Genomic DNA, 16,083 nt, shown 5'->3' with positions numbered 1-16,083 from the left:
AAAAACAAAAACAAACGCCTCCTCGTCCCAAAGACTGAACGTTCGTGTAGATGCTCCAGAGGCGGGGCCAGTAGCTAAGGTACAGACAACCAGAAAGTAACGGATGCCTATGGCCCGCGCGTCCTATCGTTTTATCGGTCAGGATTTTACGCTCCGAGGAGAACATCGTCTTTTTTTGCATATCGTACTTCCGGGATTTCTGTATCGTCACGAACCCTCATCTTTTCACAAAACATACAAATAATCGGGTAAGTACGCTAACTAAATTAGACAGTGTTTTGCTTGTAAAATATACTGTTATCTTTGTTTAATAGGGTTCCGTTTAATGATTTAGCTAAGGATGATCACTGAACAGTTCAACTACATGTAGCTAATTTGATATAAACTAAATAACGTTACATGTTAAGGTTAATTGCTTCGAGGTATTACGGGGATATTGTTATTGTATTAAGGAGCACTTATTTAACAGTTCTTCTCAGTTCCAAGTTGAATCAATAAAACATGAGAAGGACAATGGCTATTAGCTAACACTAATGTTACTTGAAGCCAAGGGCTATCTGTTACTGTTTGCTAGCTAACATGCAAATTGACTGGCCGACCGATTGGAAACTTTGGCACCTAGCATTACAATTAAGCCAGCTTATCTAGCAAGTACCACTGTTATGATTACTAAATGTATGCTGTTAGCGTTTCTGTGCATGAGCTCCCAAAAAAACAAAAAAAAACATGATGCTGTGCAAAGTCAAATTTTGTGATAAGCTATAGCAAAATTAGCTTTTGATTTTAAAGAATTTAAAAACAATCAGCACTGTCACTCTTGTTACCGCCAGAATACCTTTTCAGCGTTGTAACATATCTGAGTGAGTCTATGCTAACAGGGCTAACAGTCACGAGGTTTGTTTGGATACGTCACGCCCAGGAAACAACCCTTAGTTGTCCTCATTACTAAGTGGAAAAAGGCTCAAAGTACCATGTTATGTTGTTTTAGGTGTTGCTTTTAAGATGGCTATGGTGAAGAGCGGTTGGCTCCATCGACAGAGTGAGTAGCCACATAAAACCACAGTAGCTTAACTTATTATAAGCTTATAATAACTGTGATGGGTAAACACCTGACATATGTTAGGACATCCTGTTTCCCTTAATTTAGTTGGGACTTAATTTGACTATAGACTATTTTAATAAAAGGTACCATACTGCGTAGATGGAAAAGAAACTGGTTTGACCTGTGGGCTGATGGACGACTTGTGTTCTATAATGATCAACAACGACGCGAAATGGAGGATGACATCCACATGAGGGTCGACTGCATCAACATCCGCAGTGCTGCTGCCTGTCAGGGTACTTGTCACCTGTTGCATTATGATTGCTGCTATGTACAGTAGGTAACACACTCACTGTACTGGTCGGTGCTGCTCCTTGTCACTGTGTTACCGTGTTGTGTGGTTTCTGCACAGGAGGTTTGTTTGTACATGTGCACTTTATGTACTGTCTTGTGTCATCATCTGTGTTCATTTATGTGAATTCATGTAGCACCTTGGTTCTGTTTCCTTGTGTACTGTACTGTATATGGCTGAAATGACAATAAAAACCCACTTGACTTGACACTTAACTTAATACTATTAAACAACTTTTACTTATCATTCTGACCATGCCTGTTTATTTATGTATTTATTTTATTTTACCTGATGTTTGGTTTTTCAGAGCTAAACCCACCAGAGAGGAAGACCCGTGATGCCTTGCTCCAGATAGTATGCAGAGATGGACGGGTCATTAGTCTATGTGCAGACAGTGCAGATGATGCTCTGTAAGTACTTGTTTAGGCCTCTTGTTTGTTACTGTGCTGGTGAAGTTGCATGTTTTTAATATAAGTTATTCTAGTCACGATTCTTATTACTAGATAACATAGTATCTATTTTTTGCAGGGCATGGACCATGGCACTTCAGGATGCCAGATTAAATGCTGTGAGTTAAATATTAAGATCAATACAGTAGATGGAACCATGGTTATATTTGTAATATCTGACAGGATTCTGTACCCTTTTTGTTTAATACCACATCAACATTTATGTTAGGTTCTCTCTCAGCTTTCAGGTGAGGGTTCCTCATTTCTGTTTTTACTTTTAGGTGATTGGTACTCCTCAAATTGGTTTTGCACAGGAAGCAATGGCATCTGCTCCTCCCCCCTACTCTGAATTTTCCCCCCCACCTCAGGTAAAAGGCATAAACAGTAAATGTGCCAAAAAAGTTAAAAGTTCAAAACAATGCTTATTAGGAGTGTTCATATCAATATTCTACAGGCAGCAGGCAAGCGTGACTATCAACTGGATCTATAAACTGACTAGCCTGTGTACGCTGTAATTCTTCCATATTGATAACTTTTACTTTGTCAGATGTAATGGCTTTCTATGTTCTATACAATTTGGCCTGGTTTGACATAGTCCTTGAGGGAAAACCAAATTAGTGAGCGATGGACTACAACATAACACAAAGGTTTACCCTGCTGCCATCTACTGGTGTGGGAGTACAATGCAAGCTAGTATTGTTGCCGTTTTGTTATAATTTTTGTCTTGTCTTTCTTCACTAGGTTTATGCTCCAGGCCCTTATGGAGAATATGTTGCACCTCCCCCATATGCTACACAGATTGTATACTCTGCTGATGGACAGCCCTACACTGTTGCGTATCCTCATCAGTACCAAGGTATATATATGTGTTAGCAGATGTGCAGAGGTAAACCTTAAAATCAATGCAAGATGGCACTTTTGTGGCATGAAATTTAGACATTGATTAATAAATGTAGCATTAGTGGTTTCAGCGATATGCTAATGTCACTATGTTAAGATGCTCACAGGTATTATTCATAAACCAAGGTAATGTTTATTGCAACTGACCCATGCACACTGATACTTGGATGGGAGGTAGATGTTAGTTTGACAACTGTGACGTCCACCTTGAAGTCATATATGCAGGAACAACCATGTGTAACTTGATAACACACGATGAAACGAGTGCATAAATATTAAAATTCACCAAAATGGAGGACAGACTGAGGTGAGATGGTCATTCCCCAGATATTAATAATAAGTTTGTTTTCACTGGTTCACAAGTTCTTAATCTTTTCAGTTCCACACTGAGCAATATTTCAGTGCTAACTATAGCTTCTGATCAGCAATTAAAAAATGTAGCATGTTTAAATATTCTCATTGTAAACCTAAATTAAACATCATGTGTGTTTTGTAGGTGGGTACCCTTCTCCCGCAGTGAACCATGTTATTATACAGGAACGTCAGCGTGATGATGGCGGAGATGTGGCTTTGAGCATGCTCGCTGGAGCAGCAACCGGATTAGCAATTGGTTCTCTGTTCTCTGTCTTCTAATGCTTCTAATGGTTTGAATAATATATCTAGTGGCACCTCCCCCCTGTAATGACAGCATTTAGCTTCTACTTTGTGCCATCACATGAGTTGGAGTGAAATGTGTCTGTTGGGCTACTTTATCTATGAAGCATGATTGTGATGGACAGGGAACCTCCTCCTTGTGTGGCCTATACATGCAGTAAATGTGTTACGTACATAGCACTTTCTCCTATGCGCTGTGGCTGTTTTTCATCCCTTTTGTGTTTTCTGAATATGAATGTTATTAACTGAAAAACACAACTATTACTCACATTTAAGAGTTATTTAAATGACAGAACTTATAATACTATCGTGTTCAATCCAGATTTCCTCAGCTAATGTCTCAGTCAGGTTTGTTTTTCTGTTGCCCTTTTTATATTTGCAGCATTATCCTTAAGTTTAAAAATTGTTTTGTTTTGTATGTGTTTATTTGTTTACTGTACCTTATTTTGCTTTGTTTGACTGGTCTGCTTTGATAGGGATTATGCAGTGTTCCATCAACTCAGATTATTTGGGGTGTAGGCGTGCTGAAATCAGAAGTTATAAAAAAAGAGAGCACACACAGAAGAACATTCACTTTCAACGTAGCATTTGAATCTATCTTTCTGAATCCGATTATGATGTTGCCGCCACCACAAATAGGTTTACGTATGAGGAAACACTGGAATGTGCACAGTGTGTTTGAAGTAAGAAGGAATCTTACTCCCCTTGATTTGTGTATATTTGCATACTTTATTTATGGTAATTCTTTTCCACTGGAAGCTGTGAATCCCATTTTTCATTTTAATTGTTTGTATTGGTATTTTGGTTTTCAATGCACTAATACACAGATACTGATCATTCTTTGAGATTAAGGTGCATTGTAATTGGATTTCACTTTTACTATTCACTCCAAATAACATCAGACCTTCCATAATTTAGGTTAATTATGGCTGTATGTAGTTTTTCAGATTGGTTAGCATTTATCTTATTTTCACACAAATACCACAAATTACAAATAACACAAGTTGAAGAGATGTGCATGAAGACTAGTTCTTCCAAATTACTTCAATTTTTTTAAATTATCAGGTTGTGTAGTAATTCTCATTTTTCCAAAGGCCTTTTAATAGTTTAAAGTTTTAAAGGTATTTTTTCTTATCAAGTGTACTAAATCATGATTTACCCAACATTAAAAATATCTTGACAGTTAAGAGATGTATTTTACCAACTAAATATATTAACAAACTTAATGTTGTGTTTTGTTTATTTAAACCTGAGACCTTTGTTCACAGAATTTTGTATATAAAATACAACACAGTACAAATGTCCACATGCACTTTGATTTCTGTAAACCCCAAAAGGAACTCCTAAAAAAAAAACTATTTCATCCCAAAGGCAACACAGTTTGAGCACACTCACAGGATACTGTATATAAATAATACAAAAGAAGAAAGTTGTAACAGTTAAGAAAATTCAGATGCACATAAATGTTCTGGTGTCTTAGTACATTTCAACATTTTCAATGTAATTTTATAATTAAAATATTGTATTCTGTAAAAGTCAGCAATGAGAGAAACCTACAAGACCCAAATTTATATAACGCTACCTTTGAAATGGGCTCTCACCTACATGATGATGTGGGCATAGGGCCGAGCATGATAACTAATTCAGTTAAGAGAAATATAATCCCCTCAGACTACAATAAGAGATATGTAGTGTTGGAAAGATGCATTTACCCACTATTACAATGTAATGTACATACTTTTAGAACAGTAATTTTACTTTGTAAAATGTAAATGAACAAGAAGACACCAAGAAATTTGAAAACCTAGCAAATACAGGTGTAAACATGAGCCTCAGTGGATTGATACAATGCTGAAAGAGTTGCTTAATTGATCCAGATAGAAAAAAAACAGATCTATAAGATTTTCATCATTAATCATTATAGTCCTATGTAAGAACAGCATATAACATTATTTAATATGAGCTTGTTTAGAGTTTTTCCCACATTTCATAGTCCATCCATTCATTAACATTCACACCTACAGGCAATTTAGAGTCACCAATTAGAGACTGTTGGGGGAACCTGAAGTACCCAGTGAAGAGAAAACTCACACAGGGAGAACATGCAAACTGCACACAGAAAGGCCCACATTTAATCTGGGAACATAGTTGTGAGGTGGCAGCACTAACAACACCACCGTGCCTCCACAGACAACTTTGGCTCCAGTAACCTGTGAAAAAGTTTAATTTTTTTGACCAGAGGAATAACCAGCTGATCACAATCATATTTAACAGTGCTAACTGTTAGTTGCAGTCCCGTTCATGAGTACATTGTGAGTAGTGTTAGCCTTCTTGACCAAAGTCGTCAGTGAACTTCTTCAGCTTCTCCAGGTCCTGCTCGTTTACTGTCGGCTTAGTGTTTGCCAGCGAGCTCAGCATGTCAGCCTGTACGGACAACACCACAGAGGTCAGGATGAATCCTGATTACAATCTGGCTAAAATAACACACAAATGTCTCCTGGTGCATATCTGAAGTCTGTTCTCACCATGGATACAACTGGCTCTAGAAGTTTCTCCCCAGGAACATCCATCCATGTCATTGCTATGGCGTTGGGATCTCCTGGTGAGCATGGAGTCAAAAGGTCATCCACCACAGTGCCTGGATTGTTCCATGATGACCCCCGAACCTTAATTCGTAATTAGTGTGTATGGACAGAAGTTTAGGGTCAATGTGACCTCAGTAACACATTAACACATTTCTGAGTGTGATATTACACTATTTCTTCAAATTTGACACAAGCATCCACCAAGTCTCATAGATGAACTGAATAGATTTTGGTAACCAAAGGCCATTCTTGTCCATTTCATTCTTGTCAAAGCTCTCTCTCAGAAATGCCAGCGGACAATTTGTTTACATCTGGCACAAATATTCACCTGGACTCATAAATGCACTGATTTAAATATGCATCTGGGCAGAGATACAGGCAAAATTGGACTTGCAACTTGACTGCTGTGCGCAGGCATACAACCACTATGCCGTACCTGTTTTAGCAGCATTCCCAAAAGACCTTTTCTTTATGTTTGAAATAAAAAAAAAAAAGGACAATAAACAGGTGAACTGTTACAGTATATTTACCTTTTTGAAGTGAGTGGCTAACTGAACCTTCCTCACAGGCTGCATGAGGGCATCCCTGACGATAACACTGATATCCGCCCCAGAGTAGCCCTCTGTCTTTTTGCCCAAATTAATGAAGTCCGGCTCTGTAAGGCTGTTGGGGGTCGAGCCCAGATGCAGTTTGAACATGGAAGAACGGGCATGCTCCTCTGGCAGAGGAATGTAGATGCGCTTTTCAAACCTATGACAGAGACAGAAATTCAAGCATCCATTAAAAAGCACTTAACTTTTTTAATTCAGAGTTTTGTGCTGTGATTGTTTTCCCTCATGAAGTGTTGACAAGAAACCCATTCCTCTCTTCAAACAGATTTACAGCTTCAGGCCATGATATAAAAACTCATATACTATTCATTGTTTACCTTATACTTATGTATTTAAGAGAAAGTTTGAGCTAGATCACATTTATAGTAATAATCTATTAAGACTCACAATATGTGTTGAGCATAAGTCAGTGGCTGTTTTATGTTTTAGAACTCTTTGGTTGAAGCAGGGTTACTGCTGCCTGGTCTTTATATACACTTTACACTTTATGTTAACTACAAAAATGTATAGTGTATAGCTCTCACATCACATGCATCAGTTTACAAGCTAAGATATGTAAGGGCTTTGGTGGTCATGGGGGCAAAGGCCATTCAGGGCAGGCCTGGGCCCTAAATGCCCACACAACAGCTAAAGTCTTGAGTGTGAAATAGTCACACTGACTCTGCTGAAATGTGTGCCATCCTTCTCATTGTGCTGAAGTTCACATCTCACAGATTTTAAGTGTGTGAGCTCTGTCACTGTATCTTTTATGCCTATTAGTTTAAAAAATGTGCAGAAAGGCAGGATCTTCCATTGTAACATTAAGCCTGTACCTAAATGGCTCCATCCAGAAAGGTGTCCATGTTTTACATTCGAGCCCTTGCCCTCACAACACTCATGCCCTAGTTAGGATTACACAAGTTCAACTAACCTTCTCCTGATAGCTGAGTCCAGTGTCCATGGTATATTTGTTGCTCCCAGTACCAAGATTCCCTCATTATCATTTCCAACACCTGAGAGGAGAACAACACATCTTAACAAAGCATTATTTCAGATCTTTGGTTCATATTTTCATGTACCTCTTCTTGCTCACCCTGCATCTGAACGAGAAACTCTGTTTTGATCCTGCGCGCTGCTTCACTCTCGTTCTCGCTTCTAGAGCCACACAGGGAATCTATCTCATCTATGAAAATGATCGATGGTTTGTGTTCTCGAGCTAAAGAGAACAGGTTCTTCACCAACCTAGAGAGGTGGAGAAACAACTGATGTTTAGTGTGTTTAGTGTCACATTATCATGTTATCATCAGAGGGGAAACCTGGGTCTCACTTTTCACTTTCACCCAACCACTTGGACACAAGGTCAGAGGAGGAGATGGAGAAGAAGGTGGAGTTGTTGGCCTCTGTGGCCACTGCTTTGGCCAAGTAGGATTTTCCTGTTCCTGGAGGTCCAAAAAGAAGAATCCCTCGCCAAGGAGTTCGCTTTCCTACACAAACAGACACTATATTATTAAATACCGTTTACTTCCATATAGTTATATCAGTGGCTTTAATTGTATCTCGTTAGAAAACCTGTGAACAGATGAGGGAATTTAATGGGCAGGATGACGGCTTCTTTTAAGGCTTCTTTGGCTCCTTCAAGACCAGCTACATCGTTCCACTTAATGTTTGGCTTTTCCATGACAATGGCACCTGTAACAGATATGAGTTGCAGTAGGAATCTACATTTACATGATATCTGTCTAAAAATGTTAAATTTGTGTAGCAGTGTCATTCACCTGAGAGTTGATTTTGGAACTTCTTCTTCTCTGTGTCGCCCCCTTCATCACTTTCACTCCTGAAATCCAATTAATACAGCCCACATTATGATTCATTGACAATTTAATTAACAGTAAACGCTGATTAGGGTTTTGTCGGGGTATGCAATAATACTTGATTACACAGATCCCATGGCTTCCTTATACTTTCTTAGCAGAAATTAATTGATGCTGAAAGTGCAGATTCTAGAGAAGGCAGATAAAAATTGTGATTCTATTAATATATATAATTACTTTGTACAAGTCCTTTAGTGGGTGCATAGCAGGTCAGTTGGATATGCAAAAATATTAACAGGCATACGTACATTTACAGTTGCAAATGGAAGTTTACATCGATTCATTATGGACATGATTGTCATGTCAATATTGGGCTTTCAATTATTTTGTTGACGCGGAATAACCTTTGCAACATACTTTGGTTTTTTTCTACAGCAAATTGTAGATACATACAGTTTAAATTCAACTGTACATAAATACAAATTACTGGAATGTGTAGCCATTTTCAATGGTCTGAACGAAGACGCAAACTGTCTCACTCTACTGACAGAACATTAATTCAGTGGGGGTATGAACAACCTAGGATCCATCATGCCACAGGCCTGCTGAGAACTGTTTCAACAGTGTCACTGTTTACCGTCAAGCAAGTTTTACATAGAGTCATTCCCTGCTTCCTTCTGGAGGAAAGTCATATGAGACAAAGATTGAGATGTTCAGTCATGTGACCAGAGGTACGTTTGTAACAGTAAAGATGAGGAATTCAACACAAAAAAAGACTGTTATGCATGGTAGTGGTAGCATTAAAGCTGGTTGTAGAGTGGGTAAAGTAAGTTTCTTGAATGATTTTTCAAAATATAAAAAATATCAAAATATTTGGAGGGTGCTTCAAAATTATGGTCTATGCCAGAATAACTATTTTATTTAAAATGTACAAATTATGCCAAGAAGAGTTGTCATACATCCCACCAAAGTCCTGTATGAAGTTTGTTGGTGGCTCCTAAAGCATCAGCAAAAAGTGAAACCTGCTTAGGGACATTTAAATGTTAAATGTTAGGTGTGTTGTTTGCCTAGTTTTGACCCTGTATGTTTAATAATTTAATATTAATATCAGAAAACCCCAAATGAATAAAACCCTGTGCACAAAATTCTTGGGGTTTTGTTTTATAATGATCTATGATGGCCATCATGACCTCACTGCAACTGTATTAATCAATCAATTTACAGTATGAGGTTTACTGAGAATGCTCTAGGAAATAGAATTACAGCAGCAGCAAACACTGGGATCATAACTCAGTCTTACCCTTTGTCACCAGACTGGGACTCTTTTACAGGTTTGGTTGGTGGATTCTTCTCCTTCTTACTAAGATATTCCTTCAGCTGTTCTGCTCTGTCCAGGTAGTCGGCACATTTGGCCCTGATGCTCTGTTTGGCTCGATCACCCTGGGCCTCATCTGCAATATAATGAGTAACAACGACATCATTGTGCTGGGTTGAAGTCAAGTGAATTTAAGAAACTGAAAATGTTAAAATCAAACCACCGATAGATGTTCAAAGTTCCTCACACTTGACAACATGTAGGAAGTACTGCACTGCTTGTTGATAACATTTAAGGGCTTCTTCATAGTTTTTGGCTTTGTCCTCCTCTGAAGCTTTGCTGGCGAGATCTATAGCTTTCTGAGAGCAGCAGACCCCAAGAAAAAAAAGATTTTAGGGGACAACTTAAGAACACAAACTATCACAAATTTCAAATGGATCTTATGTAACTAAACTTATAGTTTGAAGCAAATAATACAAACAACTTTTTCGTTACCAAGTTGAGGTAAATCCCACTGAATAGTGTTTTTTCATTTATCTGATAACAATGTAATTATTTGTATATTTTGTAAAAACTATAGCTTATTAGAAAGTACCATAGTATAAAAAGGCAGTGTCGGGACATGTTCTTGCATAATTAACCTCTGTAAATGTACCAATACACTATATTAATGCATAAATACTCGATTAAAAAGGTGAAAAGGACTGCTTTAAGTTCCAAATCAAGGGGCGAGGTCTTCCCAAGTGGTCACAAGATTTATCTGCAAGGGTTCCAAAATTACCGGAATATGTTATATAGGAGAAAAAAAAAAATCAGAATTATTTTACTTAAAAAAAAAAAAAATCTCGTTTCTCTTTATTGTGACATTTTTTTAGCATACTTTTTCCTATTTGTACTTAAAACAGGAACAAAGAATCTGAAACCATCTGAGTTTTTGAAATGACTCTGAGTGAACAAGTAACATGAAAAACATAACAAGGTTTTCACAACCTGGCAACCCAAATGTTGTCGACATTAAATTGTAAGGTGGATGATTTAATAGCCATTAATAAAAGCATTAGTAATTAATTTTAAAGCCCAGAGCCAATTTCCCTTTATCTGTTTTAATTTATATTATATTGTATATTTTGATGAAACAGTCTTATGTAACAAAGCAGCTAACTAGCTTGGTAAAAGTTTTTTGCTCACCTGTAAATTCCCTCCAGCCATTAGGTCTTGATTTGTCGGTCAAACCGGAGTCTGTCGCTTTGATACAACTATAACTATAATACAAACTAATAGTCTATTTTCTCTGATAAACTGTTAATTGTGCTTCATTTTGTATCGGAAAACATCCTAAAGGTTCCTTTCTCTTCCGCATCAACAAAAAGTTGGCATTTCCGCGGTGGTCACGTGACTGTGTTATTGCCTGTAACGTCCAAAGCTGCTGGATTTTTACAGGTACGTCAGTCCTGTTTTGGAAAACCAATATATTTATTCTAGATTACCACATATCAGAAATGATTTAAAAAAAAAATTTTAATTTCTTTGCAGAAATAACGCAGACTACATAGAAAATCCCACCACAATACAAGTGAATTGCAAGTTTCAGGCAGGTAAATGGGAACTTACTGACCTGTAGTTAATATCGTCACTATTCACATTATGGTTCCTAGAACATATCAATTATTACTTAACAGTTATATAATTGCTTTACTAATTTTACTACTAGTACTAAGCGCATATTTGTCTCTGCAAAGCATGTTAATAGTTTGTGTTCGAAAATAAAATATTTCTCACACATTAAATAAACGTGCACACTGCCAACCCTGCATTAATTAACAAATGTACACTTTATTACTCTTATTAAAAAGGCAAAGAAAAAGTGTGCAAAATATATAGAAAAATTACAATACTCGGGGTAAACAAAAATAAATGAATGTACTGTAGAACAATAGCATAAAAGAGAGGATGCATGTGAAAATTTGGGTTGCACATTGTGTTAATCTAGACTTAGTTTATTCAGCATATAACAGCTTCAGTACGTCTGCATCCTACAGCAGTTGTTTTAGTTTTGTGTGGTACAGGCAGGCATGAAGGCAGGAAGGTGGGTGGTCATCGGCTGTCTCCGTTTAAGACTTTTGGACGTAAAACCTTTAAGATGCGATCATTCTTCGTGAGATGTGAAGGGATTTCATTGTTCTGCAAAACACAATAGGACAGATAAAACAAACTGAGCTTAATTCTCTTTATCATGTCCATTGCCTCACCTTGTTGGGTAATGTGGGGTCAGCGTTGGCCCCGAGCAGCAGAAGAACAGTTTGCAGATTTCCACCCATAACAGCAGCATGAAGTGCAGTGGAGCCATTCTGCAAATAATTCAACAAATAAACATAAGATTTTAAAATAAATACTTTATTGATCTCATAAGAAAATCTGCTGTTTTAGATGACTACTATTCAAGGCACTACTAGACAGGGGTTCAGCTTTTCTATATCTGCATCTGCAGTATTAAAGGAACAGTTTGACATTAAAGAAAACATGCTTCATTTCTTCCTTGCCAAGTGTTAAAGAGAATATCCATATCAGTCTCTATTTTTGTGTTAAATGTCACACTAAAGCAAGCAGCCAGTTAGTTAGATTAGCAGACTGTTAGACTGTTATCAGGGGAACACTGCTAACAAGGCTTTGCCCAGAGGTACAAAAACCCAACCACTCAGGACGCGCGAGTGGTATAAATCTTTTTATCCAACTTCTGGCTAAACAAACAAATAAACATACAAACAAACAAACAATACTCACATTTCCCAAAGGAATTCAGGTTTTCTTTAAATTAAGACAACACCAATGCCAGCATCCTCTACCTTGAGAAGTCCCAGTGAAGGAGAAAACTTGAGGAGTTCCTCTATGACACTGTTGTGTCCCTTTAAAGCTGCTTTAAATAACGCTGTTGATCCGTCCTTGAAAGACAGCAAAAAAAAAAAAAAAAAAAAATTAACAAAAACAAAACATTCAATTATTTATCTGAACAAATTTCACTCAATATTCACTTATTTAACTAGCCAGTTTCAGTGATGTCTGGTTAATTTTATGAGAATTTTTATGCTGGCTTCAAAGTTGACAGTTCCCTTGTTTGGTCAACTTTATTTTCCAGGATCAAGAACAAACTGGGGGCTCGGCATACCAATGTTACCTGACACTTTATATTCAGTCTCAAATAGAAACAAAACATGATCATAAATGTGGACTTAGTAAAGGTGGTAACCCCCTGGTCTGATATCATAATGTCCATCTCAATGTCAAATGTTTTTACCACATTGGACAGTAGAAACAGGCTGCATAATAGTTTTATTTGGGCTAAAGGCATAAGTGACACCAGCCAGCCATCCCTTTATGTATTTTAGTAATGCTAAAAGGACACACTTGTCTGTCTGCATCTCGATCTGCACCACGTAAGAGCAACACCTTCACCACCTCACTATGACCCATCTGAGCTGCCATCCACAGGGGAGCAGTGGCATCCTAGAGAACACATGGACAACAGTGACAGAGGACAAAAGCAGGATGAGGTGAAACAAACATGGGATAACCTAGAAGGATGTGAGAGAGGAGACGTGAGCTAAAGAATGATGCACTCTGTGCATGTGTTCTTTTGAATCCTTCAAAAATACAAAAAGGAAAGGACATTACCTCCCTGGCTTGGTTAACCCTGGCACCAGATGAAAGCAGCTGCCGAATCACAGTCACATGTCCCTCCTGGGCAGCTAGGAACAGAGAAGTGGCACCATCCTGAAATACAAAAGAAGCAACTCAACACAGGGCAGCACTGGTCTGGTGCTTAAAATGCTTGCTAAAATCAGCTTGAAAAGCTTCCTAGTGAGCAAAACTGTATAAATAACAAATTACTATACTACCACTGTTTTATAAATGGATGTTTGCACTGTCAGGTTGTTTTTCCCGGCCTAAGGACAAACACTAATCTTGCCAAATGTCAGTTCAGTCTGACTCAGCAGTCTGCAGAAACCTGAGAGTCTGGATTCCAGCTGCTGGGACATTGCATGCAATCAAGCATCAGACAAGAAGGTTTAACACAGGGCTATGTGGGAAAACTGACAGTGAGGCTTAAAGAGAGGTGCTCACATTCAGCTGGTCATGAACATTCGCTCCATTCTTCAACAGGGTGTCCACCACCTTGGAGTGTCCATACTGAGAAGCCACAGTTAGAGCTGTGCCACCACCCTGCCCCAAAAACAAGTTAAACAGCGGAAAGTTTATCATTGCTTCTTATCTATACATGATGAATCACGCTCTTAGCCGATAGCATAGCAGCATTGTGATCCACATCACTTTGTCCTGCAGTATACCTTTGTTTGGAATTCAGTGGAGGCACCAAATTCAAAGAGGAGCTTCACAACGTCATGGTGACCCTGCTGGGAAGCGAAGAACAGGGCAGTAGAACCTGTCTGGATTAAAAAAGATATATTGAAAATAACTTTCAATGTTTCTATATATTTAAATATTTTCAGTTGTTTAAAAAGGTAGTGTACAAACTATGCAGGTATGAAATCTCAATAAATAAACACCATTAAACATAAAAACCACAGATACAGTAAATTGTGATACATGTTAAAGCCAAATCAAGGTTTTACATGTGCCAGACTTTTTCTTGGCTGGGTGCAGTGACTTCCTGGGGGATCTGCGCTGGATGAGAGGAGTCTAGATTTATTATGATTTTCAGAGTTGTGTCTGTGGGCTACAGCTTCCCGTCATACCTCTCTCTGATAGTTGATGTCTGCCCCTTGCATGATAAGTTCTTTGACACACTCATAATGGCCACTGTACGACGCCACCATCAGCGCTGTCGTCCCATACTGCAAAGAAACATTACACATTTTTGCAACTTTACGTCTTTTATTGGGACAGACTTTGTGATAAGTGCTTTGACTGTTTTAATGAAAATTTGCAGATTTCATAGCTTAATACATGATGGGAAATCTCATTATGGGAAATTGTGATGGTTCACACTCAACCAGACACGCACATACGCTGAAACACAAACACATGCACCACAGATTTAAGGCTCAAAGCTCTCTGTCTCCCTACCACAGATGGGTTATGGTTAAAGCGTGCAGCTGAGCAGCCAGGACATGCAGCGTCCGTACACTGTCTCTGCAGTCTGCGTCCACACGCCCACTGTTGAGCAGCAGCTGAAGTAGAGCTAAATTTCCCTTCCTCGCCGCCCAAAACACAGCATTAGCCAGGGGTGTTTCCTTCTGGAGGGTAAATACACACAACAAACACTGTCTTGAAACCACCATTATGGTATTATACACTCTGACAGTAGACTACACACAGTAAAAAACAGTGTTGATCTAGGTGCAAGTGTAGAGGTTTATAGGTTTAAATTGTCTGGGTATGAATGAAAGCTGAGCCCATGGTTCAATACCCAACTCCCCCCCACCAACACACACACACACACACACACACACACCTGTCTCCTTTTCAGAACCGTGTGTGTTGTTGTCAGTGTTTAATGTGAAATATAGGACCAGATGAGGCGACCCTAATAGCTACACATTTCTAAGGTGTTGTACACACACACACACACAGGACTTCACTGTATGATTGCATTAAAGTCTTTGAACTGCTTCTTCATCTAAGCTGCCACCGGTCTCCTTACACTTAAATACACCACGTCGTTAACCCTGAAATGAACAAGTTAGCACTTTCAAAGGAAGCAGGTGTGTTTTCATATTGAGGCCTTCCAGGCTGCGTGTCGAGAATAAAGGGGGAGAAAAAAAGAAGCTGGTTTACCTTAAAAGACATCGTGGTGACTCATGCTTCTTCCCGCGCGCTCATTCATTAGAGACGATGCTGAGCGCCACTCGCCTGTTTTTGCCGCACTGTGTTTGGGTGTTGGCGTTGTCCGCTGGAGGACATAATAACAGCCACACACAGTCAGCTGAGCTCATCCTCTGCAGTCACTGCTGCAGCTCAGCAGGCCGCTGGAGGGCGCTGCTAAACACCTTCTGCGAGACTGAAGAAAGTGGATGGATTACTTACTATACTGTAATACACTTGCAAGAAAAACGCCACATAACACAGCTGTACTTAGATTAATATTTGATTTGAGAACATTTAAAACTCATAGAAATTAAATCTTTTGTATCATAAAGAAGTCATGGGTTTTGAGGTCACCTAGTTGAGTCATGTCTAGTTAAGGTCACCTGTAACGTTTTAAGATGCATGAAAATTATATTTGTGCTTTCAAAGAAGTATTCTTTTTGACTTACAAGATTCCCATAAATAACCTTTCCAATTAACCAAAATTCACAAAGGGTAAAAATTGGAGAGAGAAAGAAATAAGTGTTTGGCAGAACTTAGAGTAATGGAAGAGAAAGTTTTA

At 38.5% G+C, this 16,083-nt stretch overlaps 3 protein-coding genes across 12 annotated transcripts; 1 reads left to right on the top strand and 2 right to left on the bottom strand.

Moving 5' to 3' along the window:
* Positions 1 to 14: 14 nt before the first annotated feature.
* On the top strand, positions 15 to 4,623 carry plekhb2 (pleckstrin homology domain containing, family B (evectins) member 2). 2 transcript variants are annotated; one of them, XM_067513131.1, is made up of 8 exons: positions 26 to 248; positions 989 to 1,039; positions 1,186 to 1,338; positions 1,702 to 1,804; positions 1,923 to 1,962; positions 2,125 to 2,211; positions 2,585 to 2,699; positions 3,240 to 4,623. In XM_067513131.1, the coding sequence occupies exons 2-8, from the start codon at positions 1,003 to 1,005 to the stop codon at positions 3,374 to 3,376; spliced, it is 672 nt and encodes a 223-aa protein (XP_067369232.1). In that variant the 5' UTR covers positions 26 to 248; positions 989 to 1,002; the 3' UTR covers positions 3,377 to 4,623. The 2 variants fall into 2 exon arrangements, with proteins under 2 accessions (XP_067369233.1, XP_067369232.1); XM_067513132.1 differs by lacking the exon at positions 2,125 to 2,211 and having other exon boundaries at positions 15 to 248.
* Positions 4,620 to 11,062, bottom strand: LOC137131617 (vacuolar protein sorting-associated protein 4B-like). Its single transcript, XM_067513115.1, has 11 exons — positions 10,887 to 11,062; positions 9,946 to 10,057; positions 9,684 to 9,834; positions 8,348 to 8,406; positions 8,142 to 8,261; positions 7,900 to 8,056; positions 7,666 to 7,814; positions 7,504 to 7,585; positions 6,513 to 6,732; positions 5,923 to 6,063; positions 4,620 to 5,821 (listed from the first exon to the last, which is right to left on the bottom strand). The coding sequence occupies exons 1-11, from the start codon at positions 10,905 to 10,907 to the stop codon at positions 5,720 to 5,722; spliced, it is 1,314 nt and encodes a 437-aa protein (XP_067369216.1). The 5' UTR covers positions 10,908 to 11,062; the 3' UTR covers positions 4,620 to 5,719.
* A 447-nt stretch (positions 11,063 to 11,509) lies between these two features.
* Positions 11,510 to 15,705, bottom strand: ankrd29 (ankyrin repeat domain 29). Of its 9 annotated transcripts, none has more exons than XM_067513121.1 (11): positions 15,492 to 15,694; positions 14,781 to 14,950; positions 14,450 to 14,548; positions 14,327 to 14,393; positions 14,042 to 14,140; positions 13,818 to 13,916; positions 13,368 to 13,466; positions 13,101 to 13,199; positions 12,542 to 12,637; positions 11,948 to 12,046; positions 11,510 to 11,879 (listed from the first exon to the last, which is right to left on the bottom strand). In XM_067513121.1, the coding sequence occupies exons 3-11, from the start codon at positions 14,503 to 14,505 to the stop codon at positions 11,793 to 11,795; spliced, it is 801 nt and encodes a 266-aa protein (XP_067369222.1). In that variant the 5' UTR covers positions 14,506 to 14,548; positions 14,781 to 14,950; positions 15,492 to 15,694; the 3' UTR covers positions 11,510 to 11,792. The 9 variants fall into 9 exon arrangements, 8 of the variants coding, with proteins under 8 accessions (XP_067369222.1, XP_067369226.1, XP_067369224.1 ...); XM_067513125.1 differs by having other exon boundaries at positions 14,327 to 14,378; XM_067513123.1 differs by lacking the exon at positions 14,781 to 14,950 and having other exon boundaries at positions 15,492 to 15,695.
* Between the last annotated feature and the right edge of the window lie 378 nt (positions 15,706 to 16,083).

Source organism: Channa argus, chromosome 8, assembly GCF_033026475.1.
Source record: "Channa argus isolate prfri chromosome 8, Channa argus male v1.0, whole genome shotgun sequence".
Classification (NCBI taxonomy): domain Eukaryota; kingdom Metazoa; phylum Chordata; class Actinopteri; order Anabantiformes; family Channidae; genus Channa; species Channa argus.
Note: the sequence above shows the minus strand (reverse complement) of the source record. Positions and strands in the feature narration are given on the sequence as shown.